We start from the raw sequence: 14,431 nt of genomic DNA on the forward strand, positions 1-14,431 counted from the left end.
TTTAACCCGGCGGGGAGGGTCAGTCGCTGGCTTTCGGGAATGACCGTGGAGCGCGCGGCGCCTACAGCCCCTTTCCCTCGTCCCCCGTGCCCTCCTCGCGCCGTGGAGACCTCCGTCCGCTCAGACCAGGACCCCGCCGCTTCAATGGGATTATAATTGCTTTATTGGCAGGGAGAAGGCTCAAGATAAACACTTTGGGACAGGACGACATCCAGAAGCGTGTAAGTGTAAATTGGAGGCAGAGCCAGTTGCCCCGCAGTTAAATGAATTTATTGATCTTTGGCCAAATAGCTTCTGTCATCGATCACTTAATGGTTTCATTCCATTCAGACTACAGTTGTTTGCCGTTGTTTGGAGGGGAGCTAAAAGTTTCCTGCAGACCACCTGTTAGATCCGGCTGCTGTGTGGAAATATGGCGTCGTTTATTAAAAGGCTTTCACGCTCATCATTCATTTAAATCAACAGTAGTGAAATTACTCACTTTTTATTTATTTGTTTTATTTTATTCGCTGTAATTCTTGGGAAATTCTTGGGTTATCAGTTTGTTATCTTTCACTGTGCGCAGGCCGCACTGGAGGTGCGCAAAGTGACGTCACTGCGCATGTTTGCGCTTTCAAAAAGTTTTTTACTGTTACAGAGAGGAAGTAGAAATACATGAGTACTTTACTGTAGCAAAAGTAGAAATATTTTACTTTAAAAAACGCATAGAAATATCCTGAATAGAAAATGTCGCTTAAGTAAAAGTACACGATTAGATAAGATGCAGTGAAAGTACTTAAAACGCCCCCAGTGTGAGTGTGATTGTACTATTATATACTATTTGATTATTATTATTGATGCATTAATGTGTAAGCAGCATTTTACTGTTAAAGTTGCTTAAAGTGCAGCTTATCTAAGTATTTTGACTTTTGTGATCTGTAGCATCATGTCTTATAAACGTGTCAAACATCTTAATCTGTGCAGTAGCTAAGAGTAAAAAGTGCAGTATTTCTTCATGAAATGTAGTGTAAAGTAGCAGAATATGCACATAATCAAGTAAGGGTGCCTCAAATTTGCTGCAGTAGTTGAGTAAATGTACTCAGTTACATTCCACCGGTGATGTTAAACGCCATAAAACAGTGTTAACTAAACCAAAGAGCTTTCCACCATTGCACCTTCTCTCTCTCTCTCTCTCTCTCTCTCTCTCAGGCGCCTAACAATGCTTTTCCATGCATGATCCCGAACAGTGTGGCGGCTTCGTAGATAATGTTCCCCGAGCAGAGGGGACGTCCCCTCCTCGCTCCCCTTAAAAGGACTTAAAAGTGTGAGTGTGTCGCCGTGTCTGGACGAGCGGGCACTTTTGTCCAAACACACTCCGGGAATAGTTTACTATCGATTCCTCACGACCTCTCACAAGACCAGGCTCGGCGTTGGTGCAGTCAAAACAATATTGGCCACAACACAGGAGCCTTTCTCGCATCTCCTGTGCGTAATCACAGTACTGTATGGATTATGTTAAACAGAGTGTGCTTATGCTTCCCCCATGTTTTCCCCTCTGTGTTGCAGTTGTAGGTAGTTTGATGAAGGAAGGTGCAGTCTTTGCTGGTCACTCAGTCCAGCAACCAGCCTCCCTCTCACCTCCCTCCATATTGATCTCTGTCCACTTTACTCTGCTGGACCGCAGGCCTCCCTCTCCTCCGTCCAGCTGCTGCCACAGTTACACACACACACACACACACACACACACACACACACTGCAGGTCACACATCCTGACCACACCAGTCTCTCATTTCACCCCTCTCCGTCTGACGGCTCGGAATAATGCACTCCCCCCCAGCCTGATAATGTGCTGCGTGCTCCTCGGGAGTGCATCGGCGAGGAGTTTACTTACAGCTGGGAGCTTGTTATTCGTCTCAGGCGCTGATTTGGTGTTTACATCGTGCATATTTGTTTACGATGTCGTTTTGCAGGAACAGCAACGGAGGGAAATGAGTGCAGTCAATTAAAAAATCACAAGCGGCGGGAAGAGGAGCCGTGTCACACCTCAGAAACGAGGAGCTGTTTTCTGTATACTCAGCAAATCCTAAGCGAAAATCTCATTCACACCTTTCAAACAATTTCCCAAAACTTCCACAGGTATCAGAAACTCGTGTTTCGTTATTGTAATTATTGTAAAGAAATGTAATGTGTTTTTCTTCCTGAGCTCGAGCTGCACTTGAATATCTGTAGAAATTCCATCCGACATTTTCATCTTCCCTCTTGACATTTAGGTAACTTTTGAGAAATTATCCAGCTCCCCTTACTCACTTGCTCACAATGTGCAGCTATAAAAATGTTAAATTTACTGGGCCATGTGCTGGAATACAGGGGGTTATGTCATTTGTCTTTATCAGTGGAGGCTAATAATAGTGAAATATCAACGTCTATCAAATTCATGCCAAATACCTCACAATGGTAACACTAATGATGTGACTTATAAAGCATTTATGTGTCTGTGACGTTAACTTTGCTGAAGTCAGACACATCTAAAGTAGAGCCGAAACTCTTAATTTACAGTTAATAGAAAAGGTGATTGCTGGAAAATTAATCATCAACAATTATGATTTACTAATTAATTGTTTCAAGAAATTAATGAAGGAAAAATGCAGAATATTTGCAGCTTGTCTCTGTCTTATGTCGGTTTTGGACAGTTGTCTGGGCCTAATATGATTTCAAGGCCTTTGGCTTTCCTTTTCAGTCATGCTGGCGACTCTAGGTATGGCGGTGTTGGTCTCTGTGTCTGTTGCTACCTCCACCGAAGTTCAAGGTCCCCAGAGGACAAATCCCACTGACTTTTGTGGCATCTGCTCGAGTGTTTTGACTCACCTTGTGAAATATCTCAACATCTTCTCGACAGACTAGCACAAAATTTGGCAGAGACATTCACGTGTCCCAGTCGATCACTCCTGGAGACTTTGACGAGCCTGTGACTCCTCCTCTAGCGCCACCATCAGCTCACAGTTTCACTTTGTCCAGTGCGTTAGGACCAAATATCTGCATTCCCATCAGTCTCAGCTCCGCTTTGTGTTAAGTGCTAATCCTAACATGCAAAACAAAGATGGTGAACGTGGTAAACGTTGTGCCTGCCTGTCGGCATGTTAGCATTTAGCTCAAAGCCTTGCTACGCTGAATTACAGCCTCACAGAGCTGCTAGCCTGGCTGAAGACTCCTCGTCTTGTTTTCTATTATTTTACTGATGAGAAGAGTCATCGTTGTTAGCGGGTAATGAAAACAGATGTTGGTTGCGGCTCTAATGGAAACAGTGGTTTTCGGTAATGATTGGGGACAGTCGTCTTCACATCATTCGGTTACAGTGTAATGAATCACTTTTCAGCCAGAACCTGATTATCATGCATCTGTAAGAAACCCCCCACGGTGATACCCGGTGGCTGCATCTTATTGGACGTTTTCAGACTTTTATTCTGCATTGCAGGGACTTATAGCGGGCAGGGTGACCTACTTTGTCTCTCAAGGACACCTCACTATTGACACACACTCGCTTGCTGAGGCAGGCGGTGAACTCTCTGCCACAGGACTGTCTATAAGGCCAGCTTGCCTTTAAACAGCCTTAAACCGAGCGTAGCGCCGTATCACTGAGAGCAAATCCCAGCTCACGCACGTCATTTGCTGCGGTTTGTGTTTGCCGGCCGGCAGTCGGCCCTTCGACACGATTAGAGCCGTACGGGTTTTGTATGCAGCCGACAGTTTGTGGATACGGCGTTTGTAAGGAGGGTTCGTGCAGCATGAGTGTGTTGTGCCGTAGCCCCGTCCAGGTTTGCGTGTGTGAGGTGATAAGGGGATCCCCAGTGGTGGGTGGAGCATCCCCGGGCTGATAGCAGCCGCCTGCAGAGGACTGATACTGGAGACCTGTAGGATGCCATCATTGTGCATCACTGAGGGCCTCTTCTCTGGATGCACCTCTGTGGTCACATTGTGAATTCATGTCAGCAATAAATGCAAGGTAAATAAGTAGATTTACTCAAGTACAATACTTAAGTACGATTTTTGAGATACTTGTACTTTTTATGCATTTTCATGCTGCTTTATAACCGTGTCCCACTACATTATTTTATCTTCTGAAATGTAGTGTAGAAGTATAAACTAGCCTGAAATTAAAAGTACTTAATACTCAAGCAGAGAGTTAGTACAGTAATTAAGTGAATGTATTTAAAATTAAAATATTATAAGGTATGTCTAGTATTAATGTCATCACTTCAATCCAAAAGTATGTGCATGCATTCTCAGTCAGTGCCACGTGAGGACACATCTCTGTTCTTCGTGTACTACAGTCTCAACACCAGTCGGGCTCCTCCGCCTCGCTTCACCTCGCTTATTCTCACAAATACCCACCAACGGAAACACACACACACACACACACACACACACACACACACACACACACACTCGCAGTTCAAACTACGTGAGCTGCATCATTCAAAAGGAGGCGGCTTCGTCATGTTGTGCAGGACGGAGGGGTTGCCCTCCCCCTGTGAAGCGTGATAAGGGAGCTATGCTTTGCCCAGATACAGCTATCTGAGCGGTTACCCTTCAGCCCGCCATTCCACGCAAAGAATACGCAGGCACACTGCAGGCGGCGGAGCACAGTGACGTGCACAAAATGGAGATTAAGACAGGCAGCGGAGCTTGTGGGGCCGGAGCGAAAGCTACGACAGGTGACAGGTCTGTCTGAAAGTCTACCTGTGCCACACCAGAGGTCACATAGACTTCTTCAAATGGCCCAAACTGCACTGTCAGACCAGGTACAGATGCAGCCCCTCCCCAAAAGGACAGACGGATTGAAACTTAATCCAAACTAAACTGCAGCGACACAGTGCTTTTATTATCGATTAATCTAACATTTCATCCTCTTCAGTAACTGATCATTTGGTCTATAAAACATTGAAAACAGTCAAAAATATGCTTGAGGCCAAATTAATGTCATCAGATATTTAGTTTTTTTTTGTTTTTTTTTACCAACCAAGAGTCCAAAAGCCAAATTTCCTTGCAGTAAATTTATTTTTGCAGCAAATTCTCACAGTTGCTCAGCTGAACCCATCAGATTTCAGGTGCTTTTGCTTGAAAAGTGACTGAAAAGGTTTGACGATTCATTTTTGTCTATAGACTAATTGATTAATCGACTAATCACTGCAGTATCCAGTGGAATAGATCATCAATGAGCAGTATTATACTCTAATACTACATCTTAGTATTTCCACCCACATCTGTTCATTCTATCACGTGTGTATATTTATAATCTATGAATACACAAACATTGCCCCTTTCATACCCATGATGATACTATCACCTGCTACTAATCAACCTGTTTACCTGTGGAATGATCCAAACAGGTGTTTTTGGAGCGTTCCACAACTTTCCCAGTCTTGTGCTCCTGTCTCAGCTTGTTTAAAACATGTTGCTGCATCAAAATCAGGATAAGCAGATATTTATAAAAATCAAATCACAAATTGTGCTGTTTTCTGTTGAGCAGATGTCAAAAAGGATTAGTGAATGAACTGTTTTGTTTGTTTTACACAGCGTGCCAACTGTTTTGGAATCAGTGTCAAACATCATTCTGCACAGTGCAGCTCAAACATGTGTGATGCAACAATAAGCCAAACAAATGTTCTCTTTATTCTCTTCTGTTAGGTTGTTTTCTGACATTTTATTAATTTTAATTTCATTATTAAAGTGCTGAACCCCAGTTAATCCCCACCATCACATTAACACCTCTGCTGTCTGCCCCTCTGTTTCAGACTACCTCCACTATTTGAGGTCCGTCCTGCCGTTTCGTCCCCTCTCGCTCGTCTCCCGACACTCCCAGGCCACCTGAGGACGCCGGGCCGCCGTCCCCTCACCTGCCTGCCGCGCTGGCTGCCGCCATGACTTCCACCACAGACTTTGACAATGCTGAGATCTCGCAGCAGTACAGCCGCATCAACACCCGCTTCGACCTGTCTGACGAGGAGCTGGACAATGACAACAGCTCGGCCAGGCTGTTTGAGCGCTCGCGCATCAAGGCCCTCGCAGGTGAGTGCGTGCATAGCAAACAGGCCGTGTCCTCTCTGAGGCTTTCATGTGACAGATTTTTGAGATGACAGTGTCTCTTTAAGAGCGTGGGAAGGGCAGAGAGGATGAGCTATAACGGGGGTCTGCTTAACTTTGGCAGGTTTGAATGAGCTTGACTGACCTTCGCTTAGATTTAGGCACAAAAATCACACTCCAGGTGCTCCGTTATTTTACGCCAAAGCTCTCAGCTGCAGCTCCGCAGGTGCTGCTGCGTGTGTGTGTGTTTGTGTGTGCATGTTTCTCGTGGTGTCACACACCCCCGGCAGCTGAGCCCTGACACTGCTCCACGCCCTTTGCAAGGAACCGGGATCGCTTGCACATTCCCAGAATGTCCACCGTCTGACCGATCTGGACAGCTGCCCCGCCCGTCTGCCTCCCATAGCACGCATCTCTGGCATTCCTGGCTGAGCTGGTAAGCTGCGACCCACCTGTGGGCCGGCTGCTCAGGGTTTTAAAATAGCGGGGTTTCTGTGGTGGGAGGAAGCGTAACACAAAAGGGGAGTTCAGGGTCACACTGTGCTCGTTTCTGTTAAGCCGTAGACACAAAAGAGGTCAGCCGCAAGGTGGTGGAACATGAATTCAGCTCTGTAGAGGTGACGCCGGGCGCCGGCCGCGGGGATCATCTGAAAACTTCTGATGCTAGTGTGGACATCAAAACCTTTTCGTCCTTGACATAAACATGTCATAATTTAGCAAAAGAAGCAACAGTTTGAACAGATTAAACATCTGAAGAAAGCAAAGAAAACCAACAATGACTTGAACTCACTGAGTGTTTCCTGTGTAGCCCAAACTGGATGCATCTTATTCCTCTGGGCCTCCGTCGTTGTCCCACAATGATTAAAAACACACCAATGGGCCCCATCGCTGCACTGGGTCACTTGTTTCTTCTTTATATTGAATCCGGGCACTATGGCTGATTTTTGAGGTGACCCAGATTCACCCATCTGCTGCTGAATATACCCATCGAAGCACCAACTGTGGATTAATCCGCAGCTGAAAATAGTCCCCACAAAAACACTCTTTACTCCTGCCTTTGCTAAAAACTACAGTGCTGAGCTGTTTTTGATCATTACTGAGCCTTTTTTAGAACATGAAGCTCTATTTGCGAGGCCTTTTGCTTCTTTAGTTGGAACCATAACAGTTTTATGTGCAGCGTTGCATTAGTTCACTGATGTCGCATTCGCTGATCATCAGCATCAGCTGCGACTTCACAGACATTGGCTCATTCATCAGTTGCTACCCGCTGACTTGTACGGTCCAATCACGGCAGCTTTTATAACTGCTACAGCTCTTCTCTTTGTTTATAAAGCCCTGAATGGACTGACCCCCTCCCATAGACCTCCTAACCCCTGACTCTGCCTCCAGGTCCCTCAGGTCAGCTGACTTGAACCCAGGGGTGACTGCTCTTTTGCTGTTGCAGCTCAGAGACCCTGATTTTTGACTGGTGTGTTGTTTCTATGTGCCGTCAAGGTGCGTTTGTTAATGTCTACCTTGGTGTCTCTCGTATCTTGACTACCTGCTCTGTTCTGTGCAGCACTTTGGTCAACGTGGGTTCTTTATAAACATGCGTCATGAGTGAATTTGACTTAGAAAATGGATGAAGAATGAATTAAGGCTCATGAGTTAGAATGAAGATTTGTTTGGTGATGCTAAGCACACATTTTGTCCTTTACTAGTAATGCATTGATATTGATATTCAGCCCTACAGCACATCCGGGTGGCCAAAATGTTTATCGGGCGGCGCTCTCGCCGGTTTCCTTTCTGTCTCTTTAAGTGATCAAGGCTTCATGTGGGTGTTGGTGATATTGTGTTAGAGTGCTGCTGCACTGATGTTTCTGTAATGCAATCAGTGTTTCCTGTCAGAGAGGGAGAGAGAGAGAGAGTGGTACAAAGAGGGAGGAAAGTGAGGAGAGAGGCTCTGAATGACACCCACTGCTGATTTACAGCTCGCAAACTCAGAAATATGCACCCGTGATGCCTTCAATGCCCACACGAAACGTGCTGGATGTCCAGGCTAAAAGCCTAAAAAAAGACAGATTCCTGTGAGATGGGTGGGTTCAGGTTGGATGATTGGCACTGGAAACCACAACTGTGCCATCCATGCACTCCACATTCAGTGATGTCACGACTGTGTGGGAGTGCTGGGAGGAGGGAGGGGGTGTTGGGAGGAGTGAGGGAGTCGTGTGAGCTTGTGGACGTATTGAAACATATTGTATGCATGGTTGAGGCCGGAGGATTCACTGTGAAGGCTGCCTGGGCTCTTGTGCCGCCTGAGAGTGGAGGCAGAGCATCATCACGGCAGCGGCGAGGAGAGAGTGAGGAAGGAAGAAGAAGAAGAAGGAGGGAGGGAGGGAGGGAGGGAGCAGGAGTGAGCACAAGAGGGATCTGGAAAGGAGGACAGAGAGCCAAGAGACAGAGAAGAGGAGAGACGTGGAGTGCCAAGCTCCTCTGCCGGCTCCAGGCTGTGTGTTGTTGTTGTTGTCGTTCGGGGGGGTCAACATGAGCAGCCCGTGCCTGCTGCGCGCTGCCCCGATGAGCCAGCCCCGGCTCCGAGAGGTCAAGATCAGCCTGAAGGCCAGCAGCAGGGAGACCACGACCATCCGGAGCGGCGGCGGAGGGACCAAGGAGGCTGCCAGCCGCGCCTATGCCCCGGCAGAGAAGGAGGCCCCTGCTCGGGTCGGCATGAGCGGCAGCCGGAGCAGGAGCACCCCGGCGGTCCACCGGGCCCAGAGGCCCGAAAGCAGGAAGGGGGCGAGGGGCAGCAGCAGCGGGAAGCAGCAGGAGCCTGAACACCACCCGGAGAAGAACGGCACGCTCCTGCACATCCCACTCGCCGTGGCACCCGCGGGACTCTCCCCCTTCTCTTCGTCCTCCTCCTCGTCCTCCTCCTGCACCCCCAGACGTCAGCGGGCCTCTCACCCTCACCCTGCCCCCGCCCTCCTCTCCTCCTCCTCTTCCTCCTCTGCTAAAAGTATGAAGCGGGCCCGCTGGCTGAGCTACAGCACCTCCAACATCTGCTTCAACTCCATCCTGGACGGACGCTTCAGGCAGCTGCAAGGTACGGGGTCCCGGCGGGGGAGCTGTGTGCGTTCGTGCATCTTTGTATGTGTGTGTGTGTGTGTGTGTGTGTTTGAGAGGTCCGTCCTCTCCCGCCTCACACACGAGAGAGATAACACTCTCCCAATCACGCCCCTCCCGTCCCCAACTTGTGTTTGTGTGTAGGCCGGGACGGATCGCGGGGAGGCTGGGCTGTGATGTGAGCAGGCGTGAGCTCGGTTTGTCATCCTGATCTGAGCACAGGAAAACGGCGGCAGCAGCAGAAAGTCTGAGCTTTCATAGCCGTTGCCCTTTTATCAAATGTATATGGTTGTAATTTATTTATTTTCAGGAAGCGGTGGCTCTGCCCCAATTGTTCACTGACTTGGCTTTGAATAATTCATGGGGAAACTCCTAAAAAGGTTGTCATGTTTTTCCCTCCAACGCCATTCATCGCTGGCTGGTGTTCTGCACCCTCGTGTGCACGATTGTTTTTAAAATAACTAATTTTTCCATCTCGCCTCTTCTCCACATGGCCCTTAACCTTCACAAAACTGTTCCAGAGACCAAAGTATTCCTGTGTTTTCATCCTAACCTTTTCTCTCCCCCCACGACTGCATCTGCCCTGTTAAAAAATAATCACTTTCTCTGGCGGTTTAACTTTCCCCTGCCTGCGTTATTAAGGTTTTAAGAGAGAGGTTTGCCGTCACTGTGGATTTTTGTTAGCTTGCACTACGCTATCCAACTCCCCGATGACAGGAGTGCATTAGCGAGAGGGAGAAAATGGAGGAGACGATGCAGGAACAGGGAGGGAAACATGCTTTTTTTTTTCTTCTGCCTCTGCTAGATTTCAAGTATCGATGGATTCTGAACACTTCAGGGGCAACTGATACGTGAAGCGGCAAACTTTTGAGAGGTTGTTCGGAGCCGAGCGTATCGACCCGCCAATTGCATTTCATGACATCTTCTTAGCTTTTTATCCACAAGTTATTAGGGAGATCTGCTAGAGGCTGCAGGAGAATCAAGTTGGACAGAACAACAATAACAGAAAACAAGGCCGCGTTTTGCATGTATTGATTTCAACCGTTCATCCATTTTCTTACGTCTTTTTTGGAATTTGACAAACTCACTGGCGATTAGTGTTTCTGCTGCGGCTCCATCTTGTCTAATTTTCTTCTTTTTGTGATATGTTCACCTTTAACGTGCACACTTCCCCCTTCAGGTCTTTGGGCCCTCAATCTTCTCCTGTTTGCAATTTAAAAATACATGAATTTGACCCTGAAATGATTGTGTAAATATGCTCTCTCAGCCTCTGTCAGGTATCCAGGTCATATAAAAGAGCACTAAACTGATTTTGCATCGCACTTTTTTTGTGCACTTGCATTTAAAAAGCATCAAAATCATTGAAACACAACCAGAGATGTTGTCTTTATTCCTTTCATTGTTCTGTCTTGTCAAAATACGCCTACGTTACCCACAATTCAACTCGACTGCCAACAGTTCGGTTGGAGATTTAGGGGTGCTGCTGTATGCTAGCAGCGGCTATCATAGCCTTGAGCAAAGAGGAGAAGCGGGCTGGAGAGCTCTCGATATTTTCAAAGTTGTTGTCTTCAGCCCCGACTGACTCAAGTGATGTCACTTAAGGCAGCTCATCGCATTTCGAGCCACAAATGACTTTTTTTTTTGCATTGGCAGTAGTTTTCTCCAACTTTCGTGGGGTTCCCCTTTAATCTTTATGTGTCAAAGTGCTGTTTGTTATGACAGCCTCTAACTTGCACTAATCTGAGCCCATTTATTGAAAGCTCAGATAGTTCATTTTAGACTGAGAGCACGTCTTGAGGAAGGCCAGCAGCGGCGGTGTTATAAAGACATGGTGTCATGGCTGCAGGACAGGTAGCAGCGGCGGTGCCATGACTCAGGCATGTAGCAGCGTGCCGCAGGACCACCGGTCACATCCAGTAAGAGCTGACTGTGGGAAAGGACGGATCTGGCTGTATACAGAGAAAATCCATCAGCATGAATAAGTCATGTGGCTTTCAAAAGAGTGGATGAGAGATTACAGAGTAAAAGCATGTGAAACAGAGGAATGTTTAGTAAGGCTTGTACTGATACTGTATGCAGGAGGACATAAACCCGGGAAGTTGGAAGAGCACGGCAGTGACAAGCTGCCGCTGCAGTCCGGTCAGCGTGGAAAAGCTGTCAGGAAGTGAAAGAAGTCGGATAATGTATATGACTGCTGCGCCCGCTCAGCGATATTTAATTCATGTAAAAAGACAGCATGACAATGGCAGCTCCTGTAGCAGCACAACCAAACTTTAAACATACAGCAGAGTTGTGGTCAGCCCATCCGACGGACTGCTTTCCTATTTATGAACTGCACCTAAATGTCTCATTTGTGTTTTCAATTTTTCTGCACCAGCTCTGCTCTGTCTGAGGCAGAAATCATGTATGTTAATAACAAACTGCAGCTTTCATATACATTTAATTAAAACCTCCCACTTGTGCACCAACACTGATATGAAACCTTTTAACCAGACCATGTGACTTTTGAAACAAGAAATAACACATGCGGATTAAAATGAATACAAAGTTTTATTCATCAGCACTTAAATGCACCGTTGCTTGAGTTTTGCTGCTATAGCCTTATGTGGTCTGTTTCAACAGCTCGCTAGCTCATGGTGGCTAATGTAAGCACACTTCAGAGACATATTGCTGTGTGTCTGACATGACTGGGTCGGAGATACGTCTGCTGATTCCAGCTTGTGACCAGCTTTAATTTGATATCTTTGTAATCTTTGTAAATGAAATGAAATTCAGTGTGTCTTTATTCTGTTTTTGCTGCTTTTGGCCACTGTTCAAAAGCTGCATAGTCACACTTATTAAAATATTCCAATCTTAGTGTATGTAATTCAAAGAGCGCATTTCCAGGAAGTTTCATCTGAGACAAAATAAGTAGGTGGAAACTGGGCAACAAACGAACATATTACAAATACCGCAGTATTAATGTATGAGGAGATAATTTGGGGACTTGACTGTAGAATTAAAGACCTAGAACATAAAACACACAGTAGATGATACTGAATCTTGTGTCACTAATCATTTAAAAAGCATATTGATTCCCTGCAGCTCTGCAGAGCCTCTCCTGGAATTTGTGCTTAGGCAGAACTTAGTTTTCACGTGGCCGCTGAGGGCTGCGTGGAGCAGCGAGCGAGCAGAGGGCTGTTGTCATATCGAGCTTGTTGAACTACTCATCTGGAGAAGCTCCCCCTCTGTTGTCCCGTGTTTCCTAAATGGCCGGGAGCATCAGCGTGCACTCAGCCTCCTCTCACGGTCTCGTGATGCGAGGTGATGCAGGAGGATGTGCTTTGTCCTCTCAGTGCCTCTGAATTTGTCAGGTTCGTCTCGATGATGCTTTCTTTCGTCTGACAGATAATGACAGTTTGCGCTGAATCCGCGCCGACACCCCGACTGGAGCTTCAAGTTATTTGCATGTCTTTAATTGGCATTACTTTTTCATGGCGTGGTTATCCGTGTGGATGCAGCGGAGCAGTGCGTGCTGTTGTTCTGCTGAGGGAGCAGAATGAAGCATGATTTATTTACTGTACTCTGCTGCACCATGTGTTTTACATACAATAACCCAGTAAGGCCTCTTCTCTTTGGTGGTGCTAAGAATGGAGCTGGAGCTTTTTAGGGTCATTTTTAGCCGTTGAGGAGATATTGTAGGTAATGTAACTTGCTCTATTTTCCAGTTTGGGCCTCTATAGATTTACCCTGCATCTCAGTCACCCCTTCCATTACTTTCTTCTTACCCTTCATCGCCTGCCCTCTTTACTCTTCCCTTAGCTCCAGTCCTCCTGTATCTCACTCTGTTTTATTAAATCTTTCCGAACTTTTAATCCGATATCTTTAACTTATCCTCTCTACCACCCTTTCCTTTCTTTTCCTCCTCCTCCTCCTTCTTCTGTTCCTTGCTTGTTCTCCACAGCCTCGGGGTCTGAATCATTTATTACACGAGTCATTAAGGATGCAGTCCTTTGCACTCTGTAGTTTGCTGTCATATTTAGGTTCAGGAACAAACAGAGCAAACCATAGCGGGCAGACCAGGGGGAAGTCACGTGTTGCAAGAAGGGACGACTGAGGGGAAAATGCCTCGTCACTAATGGTTGACCTGATAAACTTTAAGGAGCTGTGTGTGTGTGTTTGTGTGTGTGTGTGTGTGTGTGTGTGTGTGTGTGTGTGTGTGTGTGCGTGTGCGTGTGTGTAGACTGGGAGTTGGGGTGTAATACAGACAACTACTACTACTTATTACTTAAAATTACTATAACCCCAATTCCAAAAAAGTGTGACACCATGTAAAACATTAATTAAACAGAATGTGATAACTTGCTTATCCTTTTTGACATCTACTCAATTAAAAACAACACAAAGACAATATATTTAATGTTCGACCCCATCAGCTTCATTGATTTTTGTAAATATCTACTTATTCTTAATTTGATGCAACAGCAGACTGGGAAAGTTGTGGAACACTCCAAAAACACCTGTTTGGATCATTCCACAGGTAAACAGGTTTATTGGTAACAGGTGATAGCATCATGATTGGGTATGAAGGGGGACATTCATTCCCAAGTGAGGATGGAGCGAGGTTCACCACTTTGTGAACACATGATTGGATAAAGGAGATTAATACATGGGCTCAGGAAGACTTTGTTTAACACAGATTGTTTGCAAATGATTTTATTCTGTTTAAGTTTTACGCAGTCTGAACTTTTTTGGAGTCAGGGTTGCTGTAATCGATTATCAGGATTGTTGTTAACTCACTTTTTTTGCTAATGAATAAATCAGCACATTGTTTCAGGTCTCATGTCCAGTATAAGAAAAAACAGCACAAAAATAATTGCTCGAATGCAAGTAAAGCCCTTTATTATTAGTTGCTGGTAAATTTATGGGATGTGTGAGACAGTTTTTAGCAAGATGGCCTCATCTGTTGCGTCTCTTGATCCTGTGCAACATTTTTTATCAACGAATAAATAAATACTTAAACTAACAAGATTAGCTTTTAAGTCATCAGTTTTCATTTAACACATGAACTGTTATCTAATACATAATATAGTATATGGTTATTATATCTGTTTATATTGTGACATTGATTTTAAAGATACTGCCAATCATCTGTAAATTAAACATATTAGCTAATCAATCATAATGATTTCAAAGTCAGTGTTTGATAAGTAGGCACAAAGCCTTACAGAAATGAGCTGCAGTCTAAGTCAGTACTTTGCTTCGGATGTATGTTGTCTGTGCAGCTCA

The 14,431-nt window shown here is 45.7% G+C and overlaps 1 protein-coding gene across 2 annotated transcripts in view; it reads left to right on the forward strand.

The window, feature by feature from the left end:
- sptb (spectrin, beta, erythrocytic) overlaps window positions 1–14,431 on the forward strand; it is a 47,221-nt gene continuing 32,790 nt past the window's right edge. The window contains exons 1-2 of one of the 2 annotated variants that reach the window (XM_041953583.1): window positions 1–221; window positions 5,773–6,046. In XM_041953583.1, the coding sequence (XP_041809517.1) occupies window positions 5,899–6,046 (148 nt within the window). In that variant the 5' untranslated portion in view covers window positions 1–221; window positions 5,773–5,898. Of the gene's footprint in view, window positions 222–5,772; window positions 6,047–8,584; window positions 9,144–14,431 lie in introns of those variants that run through there. The other variant, XM_041953582.1, reaches the window with a different exon arrangement.

This window comes from Chelmon rostratus, chromosome 15 (genome assembly GCF_017976325.1).
Source record: "Chelmon rostratus isolate fCheRos1 chromosome 15, fCheRos1.pri, whole genome shotgun sequence".
NCBI lineage: Eukaryota > Metazoa > Chordata > Actinopteri > Chaetodontiformes > Chaetodontidae > Chelmon > Chelmon rostratus.